General features: G+C 53.2%; 2 protein-coding genes and 4 non-coding genes across 6 annotated transcripts; 5 read left to right on the forward strand and 1 right to left on the reverse strand.

Annotated features, from left to right (window-relative positions):
* The first annotated feature begins 6235 nt into the window (after nt 1–6235).
* Nucleotides 6236–8447, forward strand: RPS8 (ribosomal protein S8). Its single transcript, XM_040977731.1, has 6 exons — nt 6236–6301; nt 6718–6824; nt 7174–7273; nt 7531–7706; nt 7888–8017; nt 8305–8447. Exons 1-6 carry the CDS (start codon nt 6298–6300, stop codon nt 8412–8414), a joined length of 627 nt encoding a protein of 208 aa, XP_040833665.1. The 5' UTR covers nt 6236–6297; the 3' UTR covers nt 8415–8447.
* On the forward strand, nt 6548–6627 carry LOC121154804. Its single transcript, XR_005883607.1, has one exon. It is a non-coding gene; the product is annotated as a small nucleolar RNA SNORD55/SNORD39 (small nucleolar RNA).
* On the forward strand, nt 6996–7099 carry LOC121154807. Its single transcript, XR_005883610.1, has one exon. It is a non-coding gene; the product is annotated as a small nucleolar RNA SNORD46 (small nucleolar RNA).
* LOC121154806 lies at nt 7749–7817 on the forward strand. The gene has a single exon (XR_005883609.1). It is a non-coding gene; the product is annotated as a small nucleolar RNA SNORD38 (small nucleolar RNA).
* Nucleotides 8133–8202, forward strand: LOC121154805. The gene has a single exon (XR_005883608.1). It is a non-coding gene; the product is annotated as a small nucleolar RNA SNORD38 (small nucleolar RNA).
* Nucleotides 8448–11676: 3229 nt separating the features above from the next.
* BEST4 (bestrophin 4) lies at nt 11677–15233 on the reverse strand. Its single transcript, XM_040977817.1, has 9 exons — nt 15054–15233; nt 14877–14971; nt 14118–14351; nt 13757–13911; nt 13299–13376; nt 12473–12670; nt 12296–12376; nt 12050–12204; nt 11677–11960 (listed from the first exon to the last, which is right to left on the reverse strand). The coding sequence occupies exons 1-9, from the start codon at nt 15203–15205 to the stop codon at nt 11693–11695; spliced, it is 1416 nt and encodes a 471-aa protein (XP_040833751.1). The 5' UTR covers nt 15206–15233; the 3' UTR covers nt 11677–11692.
* Nucleotides 15234–16358: the final 1125 nt, after the last annotated feature.

The following is a 16358-nucleotide window of genomic DNA, read 5'->3' on the forward strand; positions in this document are numbered from 1 at the left end:
AAATTTTTCTTTCTTTTTTTATAAGGAATTATTATTATTATTATTATTATTGGAAAGGCAGATATACAGAGAGAAGAGACAGGAAGATCTTCAGTCCAATGGTTCACTTCCCCAAGTGGCCGTGACAGCTGAGCCAATCCAAAGGCAGGAGCCTCTTCCGGGTCTCACACATGGGTACAGAGTCCCACAGCTTTGGGCCATCCTCGACTGCTTTCCCAGGCCACAAGCAGGGAGCTGGATGAGAAACGGAGCTGCTGGGATTAGAACTGGCACACATATGGGATCCTGCTGTTTGCAAGGTTAGGGCTTTAGCCACTACGCTTTTCTGCTGGGCCCAATCTTTCCTTTTTTCTTCTCTGTATATCTGACTTTCCAATTTTAACACAATTAAATATTTTTTAAAAGATTTATTTTTATTGGAAAGGAAGATATATAGAGAAAGGGGGAGATTGATCTCCCATCCACTAACTCACTCCCCAGATGTCCACAATGGCCAGAGCTGACAGGATCTGAAGCTAGGTGCTTCTTCCAGATCTCCCATGTGGGTGTAAGGTTCCAAGGCTTTGGGCTGTCCTCAACTGGATTCCCATGCCACAAGCAGGGAGCTGGATGGGATGTGGAGCAGCCAGAACTAACTAGCATCTATATAGGATTCCAGTGTTTCCAACGTGAGGATTTAGCCATTGAGACATTGTGCTGGACTCAGTTTATTTGGTTTATTTTTTAGTTTTTTATGTTTGTAATTGATTGGGGTGGGAAGGGTCGAGCATCAGGGGAAAGTGAGTGGAACCACTGCTTCCAGGTTTTCTTTTTCTTCTGTATTTGGGTAGCGCCTGGTTTATTTGTAAAACAGTGACACAGGCTGGAAGCGAAGAGAGAGCTCTTCCATCTCCTGGTTCATTCCCTGATTTCTGCAACTGCCAGGTGAAAGGTCAGGAGTTCGGCCCTCCATCCTGGTTTCCCACACGGAGAGCAGGGGCCCAAGCACTTGAGTCATCATCCGCTGCTTTCCCAATTACATCAACAGGGAGCTAGACTGCAAGTGGAGCGGCTGGACCTTGAGCCAGCGCTCAGTTGCAGCCAGGCAAAGCCAGGGGTGAGAACTCAATCCAGGTCTCACGTGGCTGGCAAGAGCCCAAGTCCTTGAGCCATGTTCCCTGTCTCGAGGATGCACGTGAGCGGAAGCTCGAACTGGAAGCTGAGACAGGATTCAAATCCAGGAACTGACAGGAGCGGTAGGTGTCCCAAGCGATGTAGCTGCTCTACTAAATGCTGCCCCTTAATAACTTTCACTGACACAAAAGATCAATTCTGAATGCGCTACCAAGACTTCTTCGGCCCTGCCTGGCTGGTTCCTCTCTTGCTCCTGTTGGGGTACTAGTTAGGGCAATTTGGAGGCTACAGCGCAGCTTCTGGTGATCCACTACAGGTGGTACCCTGCTCTATAATAACTTTAGGGGCTCACCTTTTGTTGTAACTTGTTAAGCCTACATGTGCAGTGCCCATGGTTCCAGTCCTGGCTGCTCTACTTCCTATCCAGTTCGTTAATGGCCTGGAAAGCAATGGAGGATTGACCAATTCTTTGTGTCCCTGGACCCAGGTGTGTGAGACTCAGAAGGAACTCCTGGCTCCTAGCTTCAGATAATCCCAGCTCTGGCCTCAACGGCCTGAGGTGTGAACAGCTACTTGAGGAGGAAACTGACAGATGAAAGCTCTCTGTCTCTTCTCTATCTGTAATTCTGCCTTTCAAATCAAAATAAAGATTCATCCTCCATGTAAGATGTATCAGTATTTCATTTCTTCTTATGGCTAAATATTCCACTGTATGAACGTACCATATATTTTTCAGGAGCAGGCACTGGGGGCGGCAGATTGTTGCTATGACATTAGCATCCTGTATGAGCATTTGTGGCTGCTTCATATAATTTTTTAAAAGATTTTATCTTATATTTTTCTCGTTAAGACAGATGTACAGAGAGGAGACAGAAAGATCTTCCATCCGTTGATTCACTCCCCAAGCAGCTGCAGCAGTTGCAACTGAGCCGATCTGAAACCAAGATCCAGGATCCTCCTCGGGGTCTCCCATGCAGGTACAGGATCCCAAAGCTTTGGGCCGTCCTCGACTGCTTTCCCAGGACACAAACAGGGAGCTGGATGGGAAGAGGGGCTGCCGGCATTAGAGCTGGCACAAATATGGGATCCCAGTGCATGCAAGGCAAGGACTTGAGTTGCTAGGCTACTGCATCTGGCCCTGCTTCATATATATATTTTTTAAAGATTTGTTTATTTTTATTGCAAAGTCAGATATACAGAGAGAAGGAGAGACAGAGAGGAAGATCTTCCGTCCAATGATTCACTCCCCAAGTGACCCCAATGGCCAGTGTTGCACCAATCTGAAGCCAGGAGCTCAGAACCTCTTCCGGGTCTCCCATGTGGGTGCAGGGTCCCAAGGCTTTGGGCTGTCCTGACTGCTTTCCCAGGCCACAAGCAGGAAGCTGGATGGGAAGTGGGGCCACTGGGATTAGAACCGGTGACCATATGGGATTCCGGCACATTCAAGGAGAGGACTTTAGCTGCTAGGCCACCGCACCAGGCCCCATATATTTTTTTAAATGACTGTTTACTCAACAGAGGCAGAGACCAATTTTCTGATTCACTCCTCAAATACCCACAACAGCCAAAGCAGGGCCAGGCTGTGCTCTGCTCAGGGGAGACATGGGAAGAGCATGTGAGGACAATGTTGCGTGGGCGGAGGAAGAATACTGTTTCTTCAAAAGCAGGCTCAGTAAAGGCCTTCCAGAACACATGGATGGCAACAGAAGCATGCTTGAAGGAGCCAGGCTGAGACACGAGATGGGGGTATTTGCTGTTGAAGCAAGAAGCAAGGTAGGGTACCTGCAAGCTGGAGTGAAGGAAGGGCCATCAGTCAAACCAATGAGCCTGATGCACCTGCATCTTGTATGCCATGGAGAGACCTGAGTTTATTCTGAAGATACCAGCAACTCAAAGGAAAGTTGGAGATACTGAAAGAAAGATGGAATATTGAATCAAAGGGACGGGAACAAGTGTAAAAGGGCCTATTCATTAAGCATGTTAGTGCTTTAAAAAGCTATCCTTCTGGGGGCTACCTGCGGCACTGGCATCCCATTTGGGTGCTGGTTCAAGTCCTACCTACTCCATTTCTAATCCAACTTCCTACTAAATCATCTGGAAAGACGGCAGAAAATGGCCCAACTTCATGGACCACTCCCTGGCTTGGCTGTCTAGATTGTTCTCGACTCTAGCTGCTTGCTGATGCACAATGCAGGAAGCAAAAGCTCAAATAATTAGACTCACCAGCCTTTGGAGTGGACTGGTGGTGAGAACTCTTCCAGATAAAAACAAAACAAACCTTTTGCTCCATGCTTTTCTGCAGTCATCAGTCTTTTTCCTTTAAAGTTATATTTCCAAAATAACTACTTCCATGTAAAACATAAGTTTCTTATTCTATCTTGATTTTTTCACCATTTTACTAAAACTGCTCTTGTCAATATCACCAAATACTTTCAGGTCATTAATCCCAATAACCATCTTTTGCTCTTCATTTTTTTTAATTTTAAAAAATGTATTCAAAAGGTAAACCGATGTGGAGGCAGCAGCAGCCGGGGTGAGTGGAGATGCTCTTCTGTCTGCTAGCTCCCATCCCAAACGTCCACAATAATCGTAACTGGTGGGCTAGGACAAAGCCAGGACACAGGAATCCATCTAAGTCTTCCACATGGGTGGCAGGACCCCAAGTACTTGGGCCCAGGTGGCAGCTTGCGTACCCTCAGACCCTCATTTTAAGCAGACCTCACAGCCCCCTCAGACCCTGACAGAACTCAGCACTGCCTTCCTTCCTCGCGCCACCACCTGCCCCTCTGCCTCTTGTCTCAACATCTCTATCTTGCCTTGAATCACTGGCATACTATAAACCTTGGACCTTGGAGGACCACGGCCCTGCTCTTGCATCTCGTTTTTTTCAGGGTTCGCAAATTATTGTGTATTGACTAGACTCCAATGGCTAAACATGGATTATGTATTTCGTTTAAAAATTCAAAAGTATATCATTTGTCAAAAGACAAAATTACAAATTTAGCTTTCTTTGAAAGAACTTTTATTTTCACTCTGCTGGTTCACTCCTCAAACAGTTGCAGGCCAGAGGTGGGCCTATCTGAAACCAGGAGCCAGAAACTTCCTCTGAGTCTCTCTTGTGGGTGCAGCAGCCCAAGGACTTTGAGGAATTTGTAACTGCTTTCTAAGGCCATAAGCAGGTAGCAGGATTGGAAGTAGAGCAGCTGGGACTTAGGGGATACCAGTACCACAGGTGGAGGCTTAACTTAATATGCTACAGCCCTGACCCCCAAAGGAAAAAATGTTAAAATAACGGATCAGTTAACATCAGGCTACTTTTTTCTAGTAAGAATTAAAGCAGAACCAGGCCTGGTACATTGGCTCAGTGGCTGTTCTTGCCTTGTACATGCTGGGATCCCATGTGGGTAGCAGTTTGAGTCCCGGCTGCTCCACTTCCCATCCAGCTCCCTGCCCTTACTCTGGGAGGGCAGTAGAGGAAGGCCCAAGAACTGCTGACCCTGCAGCTGCACAGGGAACCCAAATGAAGCTCCTGGCTTCGGACTGTCTCAGCTTCGGCCTATGCAGCCACTTGGGGAGTGAAGGAGCAGACAGAAGATCTGTCTGTCTCTCTGCCTTTGCCCGTTCCTGCCTCCTGGCTGGCTACTCCCAAAGTGCTACCAGACAGCTGCTCAGGTTAGTGATTTGTTTTGCATAAGAATTCAGAGGAAGTTGGGCCCAGCGCGGTGGCGCAAGTGGTTAAGTCCTCGCCTTGCACGCCCGGGATCCCATATGGGCGCCGGTTCTAATCCCGGCAGCCCCGCTTCCCTTCCAGCTCCCTGCCTGTGGCCCGGGAAGGCAGTCGAGGACGGCCCAAAGCTTTGGGACCCTGCACCCGTGTGGGAGACCTGGAAGAGGCTCCTGGCTTCGGATCGGCATAGTATCGGCCCGTTGCGCTCACTTGGGGAGTGAATCATCGGACGGAAGATCTTCCTCTCTGTATCTCCTCTCTGTATATCCGCCTTTCCAATAAAAAATAATAAAAATAAATCTTAAAAAAAAAAAAAAGAATTCAGAGGAAGTTAAAGGAAATGGGACCCAGCACAACAGCCTTACTGACTACAAGTTCTCGCCTTGAGGATGCTAGGATCCATATGGGCACCATTTCTAATCCTGGCAACGCTGCTTCCCATCCAGCTCCCGTGGCAGACCTGGAAGAAGCTCCTGGCTCCTGGCTTTGCAATGGCTCAGCTCCGGCCGCTGCGACCACTTGGGGAGTGAATCCGTGGGTGGAAGATCTTTCTCTCTGTCTTTCCTCCTCTCTGTATATCTGACTGTCCAATAAAACTAAAATCTTTTCCAAAAATGCACCTGATAAGCTTTTGCGAATACGGGTGAGTGTCCTTTCTGTTTCTTGCTCTTCCCTGTCTATCCCTGACAGGTGGTTTCCTGGGTTAGCAACAGCTGAAACTCCTCTGGGCGTGTCACTAGGGAACTAATAGACCCCTGGCAGGGCGGGATAAACCCCTTAAGCTTTCCGGAGGAGGGCGGGAACCCACCCGAGATCAAGGAACAGATTAGATGCATGTCTGCTACCTGGCTCCCCTCATTCTGCCACATGAAAAATCCCATTTCCTTTAGCTCCTCCTTACACACGTACGCCGTCCACCTAGCAACCTTATGCAAAGTAACGACTTGATCTTCTGTCGCAATCACTACCAGCGGCCCAGCTATCACTCTCACCTCCGGTGGACAACGGTCTCAGACGTGGCCAGAATAAGCTCCTATCTTCCACTAAACGGCCCCAACTTATGACTCCTCGGCCCTAAACCTTGAGGGAGAGAGCGACGTCCCCAAATCTCCAAACCGTTCAAAACAAAACCCAAGTCCACCACTCACCACTATCGCAGCCACACGCACCTATCCCCTTGCTCTATTGCAATAGCCTCTGAATGTTTCAAAGTGTAAATAAAACCATCCTGAAATCCCACATCCACCAGTAGGGCCAGGGCCTCGCCCCGCCCCGCCCAAGGTCAGACGCCGACGAGCGCAGACGGGCGGCGCAGCGGCGTCGCACACTTAAGGCGTCGCCTAGTGGCTCTGATCGCGTCCCCAGCGGCGCCCGGAAACGACATCAAGGGAGGCGGGGCCGAGCCTGACAAACCGGACCGTGAAGCTTTGCGTTTTCTCTTTCCAGCCGGCCGAGCGATGGGTGAGTGTTGCTCCGTGCTGGGCCGGGGAAGGGGCTGAGTTCAATCCGGCGCCATCCTGCGTCGTAGCCAGGGCAGGAGGGCGGACACCCTCATCCCTGGGCACGAGCCCGCATAAGGAAGAGCGGCCATCGGGTTTTGGCCGCTAAGCCCTTCTACAACCCCGAACTTCCAGGGTTCCGGGCTGCGGGTTGCAGGCAGCAGTAACATGGCTGCCGTGGGGAAACGAGTGCGGGCGGCGGGCCGCACGTGGATGATGACACATCGGTAATGCTGCAAACTCCCGACTTCGCGGTGGGGAAGCGAACCTTGGAGAACTGAGCGTGCGGCCCGCCCGTGGCGGGTTCTGGAGCGCTCTTGCCGCCGGCCCCGAGTCCCCGCGGCCTCATCGTCCCGTCCCTTGGCTCCCCGCACACAGGTATCTCTCGGGACAACTGGCACAAGCGCCGCAAGACTGGGGGCAAGAGAAAGCCCTACCATAAGAAGCGGAAGTATGAACTGGGCCGCCCTGCCGCCAACACTAAGGTGTGTGTGTACAGGGCATATGCTGCAGGGGTGGGGAACATTCCTACTCGAGATCGTGGTGCTCAGATGCAGGGCTGGGCTCCCCTTGGGATCCTTGCGAGGCAGGTGGTGGTTGGTGCTGTCTGCAGACTTGGTGGTGGGACGTGATTGGGGTCTGTGTTTCTTGGAGGTAACCGGAGTGATGAGAAAGTATCCTTAGGCGTGGTGGTGGCCGTCCTGGTCACTCAAGTGCCACTTGCCGATGCAAGGACCTGTCATAGTTACACTGACTGGTGCCTCCCTCCTGCCAGTCCGGGTCCCCAGCTTCCCCGACGGCTTGATAAATTGGTCTTCATCTTTTGTTTTCCAGATCGGCCCCCGTCGCATTCATACAGTGCGCGTGAGAGGAGGCAACAAGAAGTACCGGGCCCTGAGGCTGGACGTGGGCAACTTCTCCTGGGGCTCCGAGTGTGAGTGAGGCTCCTCAGCAGGAAGTCCTGTGGCCTAGACCAGGTTCCTTGAACTTGCCTGATGGCCTTAGGGGATCCGGAGGGGCGTCCTGCCATGCCCCCTGAGGGATTTCGGAGGCTGGCTGGTGATCAGTCTTGCTTGGAAAACCGAGAAATGGAGAAGCTGACTTGATGCTCCCATCTCGGGCTGTCCTCGCTTGAGCAGGCCACTTGGCCCGTGGTTCCTCACGACTGATATCTGTGTTTCTTGAGAGCAGGTTGCACTCGCAAAACCAGGATCATCGACGTCGTCTACAATGCCTCCAACAACGAGTTGGTGCGCACCAAGACCCTGGTGAAGAACTGCATCGTGCTCATCGACAGCACCCCGTACCGACAGTGGTACGAGTCTCACTATGCACTGCCCCTGGGCCGCAAGAAGGGGGCCAAGCTGGTACGTGGCCCCTCCTGCAGGGCTGTGGGGAGGGGTCGGCCTTCTTGTGATGAAACTCTGTCCAGTTCTGCTACTGAAGGGAGAGAGATGACAGCCTTGAGTGCTGAGGAAGGCGGGTGCACACAGGCTCTGGTGAACAGCTGCTCCTTCCTGAGCTAATGTGCCTGTTGCTTTCATTCAGACTCCTGAGGAGGAGGAGATCTTGAACAAAAAGCGGTCCAAGAAAATCCAGAAAAAATATGATGAAAGGAAAAAGAACGCCAAGATCAGCAGTCTTCTGGAAGAGCAGTTCCAGCAGGGCAAGCTGCTGGGTGAGCTGGCTAAGGGGCTGGGGTGGGGGCAGGCCCCAGAGGCGCTCGCTGTGTGCCCGTCTCTGGGCCAGGGGTGGAGGTGTTTGGAGAAATCCATGGGCGGGCTGAGGGGCTGTCTCAGTGATGAAAGCTTTGTCCAGTTCTGCTACTGACTTTTCAGTGAGGATAAAGTGTGCCTGAGGAGACAGGGCTTCACGCCTGCCCCTGGGCTTCCTGTGCCTTGTAGAGATGGGTATGAGTGTGGCCACTTGGTTATTGTCCTAAGGATCACATATGCTCTCTTGCAGCCTGCATTGCATCAAGGCCAGGTCAGTGTGGTCGAGCAGATGGCTATGTGCTAGAGGGCAAGGAGCTGGAGTTCTACCTAAGGAAAATCAAGGCCCGAAAAGGCAAATAAATCCGCCCTTGTGTAATAAAGCTGTTTATTCTATTTGTTACGTCCATGTTGTCTGAATGTTTGGCTCGGCTCACCTGGATCCTTATGATAGTAAAGTGGATCCTTGCAGCCGACAATACTTGCCTCCCTCCCGTGATCCTAACCCTGATTCCCCTGCCCCATCTGTGGAGTCCCTTTGGGCCTTATTTTGTGTGTGTGTGTGTGTGTTTATCTTTATTGGAAAGGCAGAAACGGTAGGAGGGACAGGTCGTGATCTCCCATCTGCTGGTTCTCCCCAAGTGGCCACAGTGGTCAGAGCTGAGCCAGTCCATAGCCAGGAGCCTCTTCCAGGTCTCCCATGTGGGTGCAGGATCCCAAGGCATTGGGCCTTTGTCGGCCACTTTTCCCTCACCACGAGGAAGGAGTTGAATAGGAAGTGAGGCTGCCAGGATTGGAACTGGTGGCCATATGGGATCGTGGTGCAGGGCTTGAGCCACTAGGTACTGTACCTAGGTCTTCAGCTCTATTTTTTAAGGCTAGACTGACAGTGTGGGCTTTGTATTTCCAGCAGGGAAACTGCTAATCTTTCGATCTCACTAGCATAAACTCTGAGATTGGAAAGCTGTGCAGGAGCAGTACAGATTTGAATTGTCACTCTGGCATGGGGTGTAGTGCCACATATGGAACCAGTCCCAGTGTCAGGCTGCTACCTGTGATGCCAGCATACCAATTCAGGTCCTGGCTGCTCTGCTTCCTTGTGGTTCCTCACTTTGGCCTAGTTTAGCTCCGTTTTGGGGCTGCTGTTGTGCTGCAGGTTAAGCCATTAATGGGATTTCTGTTCTAAATTTTCAATGTCATCAGCATCAAACAGCAGCCTGTGCTCCCTCGCTGTTTGAAGAATATTCATTGCTTCAGAATAAGGGGCACCTTGTTTGGTGTTCAACACAATGCAGGTCAATGACTTCGTTTGTGCAAATTCACTGGCAGTGTGAATTTTCTGTGTGTTTGTGTAATTCTTCCAAATGTGACCTGAATGATAATTTTATAAGAAAACTTTTCGGGAAGAAAAAAAAACCACCGAGTGGCATGTAGTGTATTCCTCCAACACGTGCAAGACCTCTGTGCAAGTTTGAGATGGAAGATCTGTCCGATGATTCCCCAACTGACTACAACAGCCAGTTCTGTGCTGATCAGGATCCAGGAACTTCCTCCAGGTCTCTCACATGGGTGCAGGATCCCAAAGCATCGTGTCGTCTTCGACTGCTTTCCCAGGCTCCCGGCCCACAAGCAGCGAGCTGGATGGGAAGTGGAGCCGCCAGGATTAGAACTGGCGCCCGTATGGGATCCCAGCGAGTTCAAGGTGAAGACTAGCTGCTAGGCCACCATGGCAGGCCCAGACTACAAGTATTCCTAGGAAAGTACCAGAAGTTGATTTTAAGTGCATGGACCTCTACATGGGAGATTTAGATGGCTCCTGGTTTCAGCAGGTACTAGTCATTGGAGGAGTGACCTAGTAGATGCAATGCTGGCTTCCCACCTGGGTGCCTTAAAGGTTTTTATTGATAGAGATAACACAGGTTTAGAGGTGAAGATATGCTGGTTTACTCCCCAAGTGGCTGCAACGGCTGGAGCTGAAGGAGTCTTGTAATCTCCCATGCCAGTGCAGGGCCCAAGGCTCTGGACCACCGTCTGCTGCTTCCCCAGGCCACAAACGGAGCTGAATGGGAAGTGGAGCAGGTGAGATGTGAATGGTCTTATATGGGATCTTTGCACTTAACAGGATGAGGAGTTATTATTGAGCCATATTGCTGAGCCCACTAAATCGGTAACGGAGACCAGTTTTACATGCACCAATTGGCACTGGTGGCTGCAGTGGCCACAGCTGGGCCCTGTCAAAGCCCAAGAGCTGCATCTCTAGGTCTCCTGTGTGCTTGGACAGCTGAAGCACTTGGGCCATCTGCTGCAGCTTTAGCTGGCGTTGGAAGTTGGAATTCAAAGCACATGTGGGTTAGCAGTGCCTTGCCAGTCACTTCAACCTGGAGCAGCTAGGGCTTTGTGTGGGGTGTTCTCCATTGCTTACGTTGTTTTTAAGGCTTTATCGGAAAGGCAGATTAATGAAGAGATGTGAGCTTCCATCTTCTGGTATACTCCCCAGATGGCAGCAGTGGCTGGAACTGAGCTGGCCCCTCTGTCCCAGAACTGGGATTTCTCATGTCTTCCATGTGGGTTCAGGGCCCAGTGATGCTATCATATTATCAAGTTAGAAGATAAACGGTTCAGAAGCCAACTGGTTCGTGAACTTGGCTGAACTGTGGGTGGTCCCTTTGGTAGGTGACTAGGACAAATGAAGCAGGCGTTCAGACCTCTTTTTTCTGAGTACAGAAGCTTCCCTTAAGGACCAAGTGAGCTCACCCAGGGTGACCTCACCAAGTTAGTATAACACATGGCGAACACCAGACCTCTCTATTCTTGCTTCTGATTGACCAAAAAAGTGAATGGGTTCCTTGTCTAAAATCTTTAATTCCAGCACCTTTCCCTCTTTCACAGTTGACTAGTCACCTCCCCCCTAAAACTTAGGGAAAAAATTGCACAGTTATTTGAATGTGTACTGTCTCAGTGTGGACCTGGAAACGGGCTTAGAAATGTTGGTTGTGCAGTATCAAGCGTAGCCAGTTCGAGCTGGGCTGCCACCTATTAACCACTCAGTTGGCTGTAGTGGCCAAGGCTGAGCTAAGTGGATGCCTGGAGCACGTGGGCAGGAGCCCAAGCAATTCCCCAGATGCATTGGTGGAAGAGTTGGATCTGAAGCAGCCGGGGCTGGAAAAGGTGCCCATATTTAGCAGCCCCACCCATCAATTTAAACAATACTACACAAGAATATTCTCATTGTATTAGAAAAAAAAAAAAAAAAAACACTTGCACGTAGCATACAGCAAAGCCCCCAGTACACACCTCTGGAGATGTTATAAGGCTAAGGAAGATACAATCTTGCAGGCATTGGCAAGTATGACTTTGAAACTGACCACTGTCCTGCCTCGCCCCGCAACTTGTGAAAAAATCTAGCTGTAACCCAAATCCCAGACAGATGCCAAACTCCGCAGGACCTGCAAACCACCCGCCTTGCTACGCTGCCCAGGAAGCTGGGCTGTGGTTCTCCCGCACCCGCCCAGGCTTCCTTCTCGGGCCGAAGCAGCTGCACCCTCCACCCGGCCGCAGGCACACCGGGAGAGAGCTACTCCAGTCGCGCAGCTGGGAACAGGGAGGAGAGCAGCGGGGTCGGCCTGCAGGCACAGCGACCCTCAGGCTTCCAGGGCCTCCTCCCCGAGCTCATCCTCCTCCTCCTCGATGCGGTCCGCTGCCTCTGGATCCCCGCTCTCTTCCACCCGGAAGCGCACCACGTGCGGGGTCCGGGGCACTCCCCGCGCGCGGCCGAAGTTGCGGAGGCTGATGGCGGGGGAGGGCGCACCTGCACCCAGGAAGCGGCCGAGCAGCGGCGTCTGCGCGGCGTGCCGGGCGGGCGCGGGCGACGGCTCCACCTGCAGACTCTGCTCCGGGTCGTCGCTCATGCTGCAGGAGAGGGCGGAGGGTGGCTGAGCACTGGCTCCCACGAGGGTAGGGGCCCTGTCACTGGCGCCCCTGAGGGTGGGGGCACTCACCGCAGGTTGAAGGTGGAGCCCAGGAAGGAGGGCCGCAAGGATTCTGCCGCCGTGGCTACCGTGTAGGGGGGTTGCGGTTGGGCCTCATCCCAGTATGGGTCCTTCTCGGCAGGAGGCAGGTTCTGGTACATGTCGTCTACCGACAGCAGGGACACCTGGGGCAGCAGAGGGACATGCAGCGGTTCCCAAGGCAGAGCAGGCAGGGAGAGAGCAGGAGCTGAGATGCTGCCCCTCCTCCACCCTCACCTGCAAGTTGCGGTCTATGAGCTTGTTGGTTTCAAAGTCGTCGTCATCTTCACCAAAGGGGTTGATGATCTGCTCTGCCACCTGTGGCAACACAGTGTCTGCGCTCAAGCCCCGCTCTCTGCCCCCAGGGTTGAGGTGGACCTGTGTTGGTCCCTGTGTCCTGCAAGGGCAGGCTACCTTGAGCCAGCCAGCGTAGAAGAAGAACTGCAGCAGAGTGGTAAGAGGCACGTACATATCCGGGTCTCCCAGGGTCGGTGCGGCCTCCTGGCCGGGCTCCAGAGGCTCCGGAGGTTTGGCTGCCCCTGCCTCCGGCTCCAGAAACTGGCGGCCAACCAGACACAGGGCAAAGAAGGAGTAGACGGCTATGGTCACCACCTGGAGAAGGGAAAGCCAGGCTCACCTGGAGAAACGCCACCCCTGCCCTGAGGACCGGACTGGTTACAGGGGAGGGGGCAGGGTATTTAGCTAAGTGACTGGTGAAGCTGTTGGTTGGAACGCTGGCGTCCTACACTGCAATACCTGGGGTCTGTTTCCTGGCTCCTAAGAGAAATAAGTGCTTCCCTTGGCTGCTTTACTCCCCAAATGCACGCAGCAGCCAGACCAAAGCAAGGAGCCAGAAACTCCTTCCTGCAAACAAGCAGTCCCTTAACTTGGAGCACAACAATGCCGGCCCCTGTGTCTGGCTCCTGACTCATTTCTCGATGAAGCGGAGCCTGGGAGGCATCATAATGGCTCCAGTTACAGGGTTCTTGCCAACTGTGTGGGCAACGGGATTGAATTTCCAGTTTGGGGGAGTGGCCCAACAGATGGGAGTTCACTCTGTTTCTCTGCCTCTCAAATAAAAACAAAATCCACAACATGTAACAGGATGTGGCAGCACCCGCAGGGTGGTCATCTTGACAAGGGCGGGAGTGGATGAAGACATCTAATTCTGCTGTGTCTTTCTTGCATGTGGCCTGGGACATACAGGAAGCTCCAGGACCAGGAGGCGAGAGGCAGTTACCTGGGTGTAGACCAGCGGGATGCTGATCCAGTCGTAGTGGAACAGCATGCTGCACTTGGCCCGGTACTTGTTCAGCTCCTGGCAGGAGAGCAGGAACAGGTGGTCAGCACAGGTGAGGAGGCAAGCATGGGGAGGCAGCAGGGGTGACCGCGGTGCAGCTCAGGCCTGGAGGCTCCCTTTGCTGTGAGGTGTTACCGCTGGGTGTCTGTGTGACAGCAAGCACAGACCCCCCCAGAGGAGCCAGAACGCTAGTGACTTGTACCTCAGTCTCCTCATTTGTGACAGGGGGATGATAATAGAACCCTACCTTAAGGTCTATTGTGAGAGTTAAATTAGTTGATCTGGAAGAGTGCACCATCAGCACGTGGTTCAGGGACGTGCTGAGCACTCATACAACTGCTTTTCTTCTGCAAATCTAGGAGGGAAAGGGTACACAGCCCCGTCCTGAGCTGACTCACTTCCAGAAGAAGGCAGAGAGCAATGTCATCTCGGATCCGCCCGTCTTTCCGGGCCTGGGCCGCCAGGTTGGTGAACCACACGCAGGGAATCCAGTACTTGTTGAAGTCGGATTTCAGACTCTCAAACTTTTTCCTCTCTTCCTGGGACATGAACCCTGCTTGGGTGAAGTGGGTGGAGTGCAGGTGCATCCGCTGCCGCTAGGGGCTCCCCTCTTTGACCTGCACCTGTGGTCCCCAGACTCGGTCCTCGGAGCGCCCCCTTGCGGGGAAGGTCTCAAAGCTCCCCTTCCAGGGAGGCCTCGGCTCCAGGACTGCCCACCCTGTCCCTCCTTCCAGGGCAGGGCTCCCTGCAGCTGCGCACCTGCGTCCACCACGTGCTCCATGGTGGGGAAGCGCTTGAGTACGCGGGTACTGACTGAGCGCAGCACCAGCACCGACGCCAGGTTGGCATACCGGATGAGAGTGCGGCGCAGCAGGCGGCCGCGCTCGTCCACGCCATGCACGCTGGCCGAGATGACGCACATCAGCTGGTCCGGCAGTGGAATGCTGGTGTACTGGGACCACCAGCGGTTGACCACCAGAGTCACGTAGAAACCTAACCAGTTGCCGTTGGTGGTGTGGACAGGAAGGGAGTATGAAGGGATGGGACATCAGGGTTCCCGGTTCAGCAGCCAGCAGCCCTAGTGCGGGCCCAATGAGCCACGACACAGGGCAGATCACGTTCTGTGGGACCCCTTCCCCAGGCCACATCACCCGCCCTGTTGTGCCAAGGCCAGACCAGAAGAGGTGAGGGTCAACTTCCCCTACCCGAAGCAGAAGTGGGAGTTCAAGGCCAGATAATGGTTAACCCTGAGACCTGCTTCCCATGAGTGGGGAGGGGCCTGGCACCTCTCTCCAACACCTAGAGGCCAGTCATCCGGCCGGTAGGTGCTCTGTGCTTTGTGCAGAGTGAGAGTCCAGCAAGCAGAGCTTAGCCAGCTGGAAGTCCCGCACCTGGCACGCAGCTCTGCTTGCAATACTGTTGCCTCCTTCTGACCCTCAGAGGCACCAACTCAACCCAAAGGCCAGAGACGACAGCACAGAGGACCCCAGGGAGAACAGAGCCCCCAGGGGACCTTACCCAGGACAAAAGACAGGGGGATGAGGTCCGCGGAGCGGTTGCAGTAGCGGGCCACCTGAGCGTACACTTGCCTCTGTTCCTGGGTCAGCAGCAGCCTGGGTTAAGTACACATCAGGTCAGGCCTAGGATAGCCTGGTCCCCCAGCAGCTAGCCAGCTGTGGGTCCCCTGGCCCTTACCGGTAGGTGATGCTGAGCGTGGCATACAGGGCGATGAACAATAGGAACTCCTTGTAGAGCAGCTTGTAGATGCTGCCCCTCCATCGGAGCAGCAGGCCAGAGAAGCCTCCGAAACGGGCTTCTGCCACTTTGAGCGTGTATGAGACCGTCATGGTGCTGGGGACCTGGGGCAGCAGGTCCAAAGAGCTGTTCCTCCTCTTAGCTTGCCTTGCCCTTACCAGGCAACCTTTCTTCCTGTCAGGTCACACACCCAAGCTTCCACCCTTGGTAGCAGGCAAAGTGCTGTGTGTCCCCAGCAGGACATATATAGTCCATGCTGAAGCCAGGACTGGGCTGGGCAAAGCAGAGCTGAGTGCCCCTCAAGCAGGAACTTCCCAAGCTCCTCTTCCACCTGCACACCGGAAGTCACTGTATCCTGAACTGCTGAAGACAGCAGCCCCATCTCTGGCCCAGACTCACTCTGCAAGCCCATTTTCTAGTTTCCCCAAGTCGAAGGGTACTCTCCTGCTCTCTCCCCTCACTCCCTTGCCACATAAACATCTGCTTACCTGCACAGAGCTGATTGAGAAACAGCTGAGTTCCCCTTCGTGCCCCCAACTTAAGTACCTCCTGGATCCATAAAATGAGGCTGGCCTGAAGTTATCATTGATGGATTAAGGCTGTCACCCAACTTCCCCTGGGAACTAGGTGTGGCTCCCTAGCCAAGAAGGGCTGTTAGAGTGCCCTAACCTGCCCCCCACCCCCACCCCCCGCAGGTGGGATGGCAGCTTGGGACAGGGGAGAGCACGATGAGCTGTTAGAATGCCATCAGTGCTGATCAGAGAGCACTGCCTGAGTGCCAGGTGCAGTGCTAGGGACACTACTGTGTCATCTCTTGCAAGCCTCATCATAGTCCCACAAAGCAGGAATGATTCCATTTACAGATGAGCCTCCAAGAGGTGAATGACTTACCCATGGTCATGGCAGCCAGGCCATGTTGGAGGCAGGATGCAAAGCCAGAGTGGATAGCCTTGAAAGGCTGTGCCAAGGCTTGAGCTCTGGGGCCAGGGTCATTTGCACTGGCCACAATGCCAACCTTCTAGGTCAGGTTCCCAGGGTCCTGAGGGAGCCTTCCTGCCATCACTATGCCACAGAGCTGACAAGGCCACACATGTGGGAACTCGGGCCCATGGAGACAGGCCTCCTGGAGTGCTCTGTTTCCACTGTGTTGACAGCTTGGAGTGTTCAAGAAACAGAGGGGAGACTTCCACATCCAGGCTTCGATGCTTAATTTGTAGAAGAAATGATGTCTGAAGTGAGTAGAGG

The sequence above is a fragment of the Ochotona curzoniae genome, unplaced genomic scaffold (genome assembly GCF_017591425.1).
Source record: "Ochotona curzoniae isolate NIBS_2020 unplaced genomic scaffold, NIBS_Ocur_1.0 contig_2855, whole genome shotgun sequence".
Classification (NCBI taxonomy): Eukaryota; Metazoa; Chordata; class Mammalia; order Lagomorpha; family Ochotonidae; genus Ochotona; species Ochotona curzoniae.

Excerpts from the sequence above, each read along its gene's own strand:
- RPS8 (XM_040977731.1), top strand. Across the intron at positions 6,825-7,173 it reads GCCCTGCCGCCAACACTAAG|ATCGGCCCCCGTCGCATTCA; the intron begins GTGTGTGTGTAC and ends TTTGTTTTCCAG. Across the intron at positions 7,707-7,887 it reads GCAAGAAGGGGGCCAAGCTG|ACTCCTGAGGAGGAGGAGAT; the intron begins GTACGTGGCCCC and ends GCTTTCATTCAG.
- BEST4 (XM_040977817.1), bottom strand. The coding sequence starts at position 15,205 with ATGACGGTCTCATACACGCTCAAAGTGGCAGAAGCCCGTTTCGGAGGC. Across the intron at positions 14,352-14,876 it reads CCCCCTGTCTTTTGTCCTGG|GTTTCTACGTGACTCTGGTG; the intron begins GTAAGGTCCCCT and ends GCAACTGGTTAG. Across the intron at positions 12,205-12,295 it reads TCATAGACCGCAACTTGCAG|GTGTCCCTGCTGTCGGTAGA; the intron begins GTGAGGGTGGAG and ends CTGCTGCCCCAG.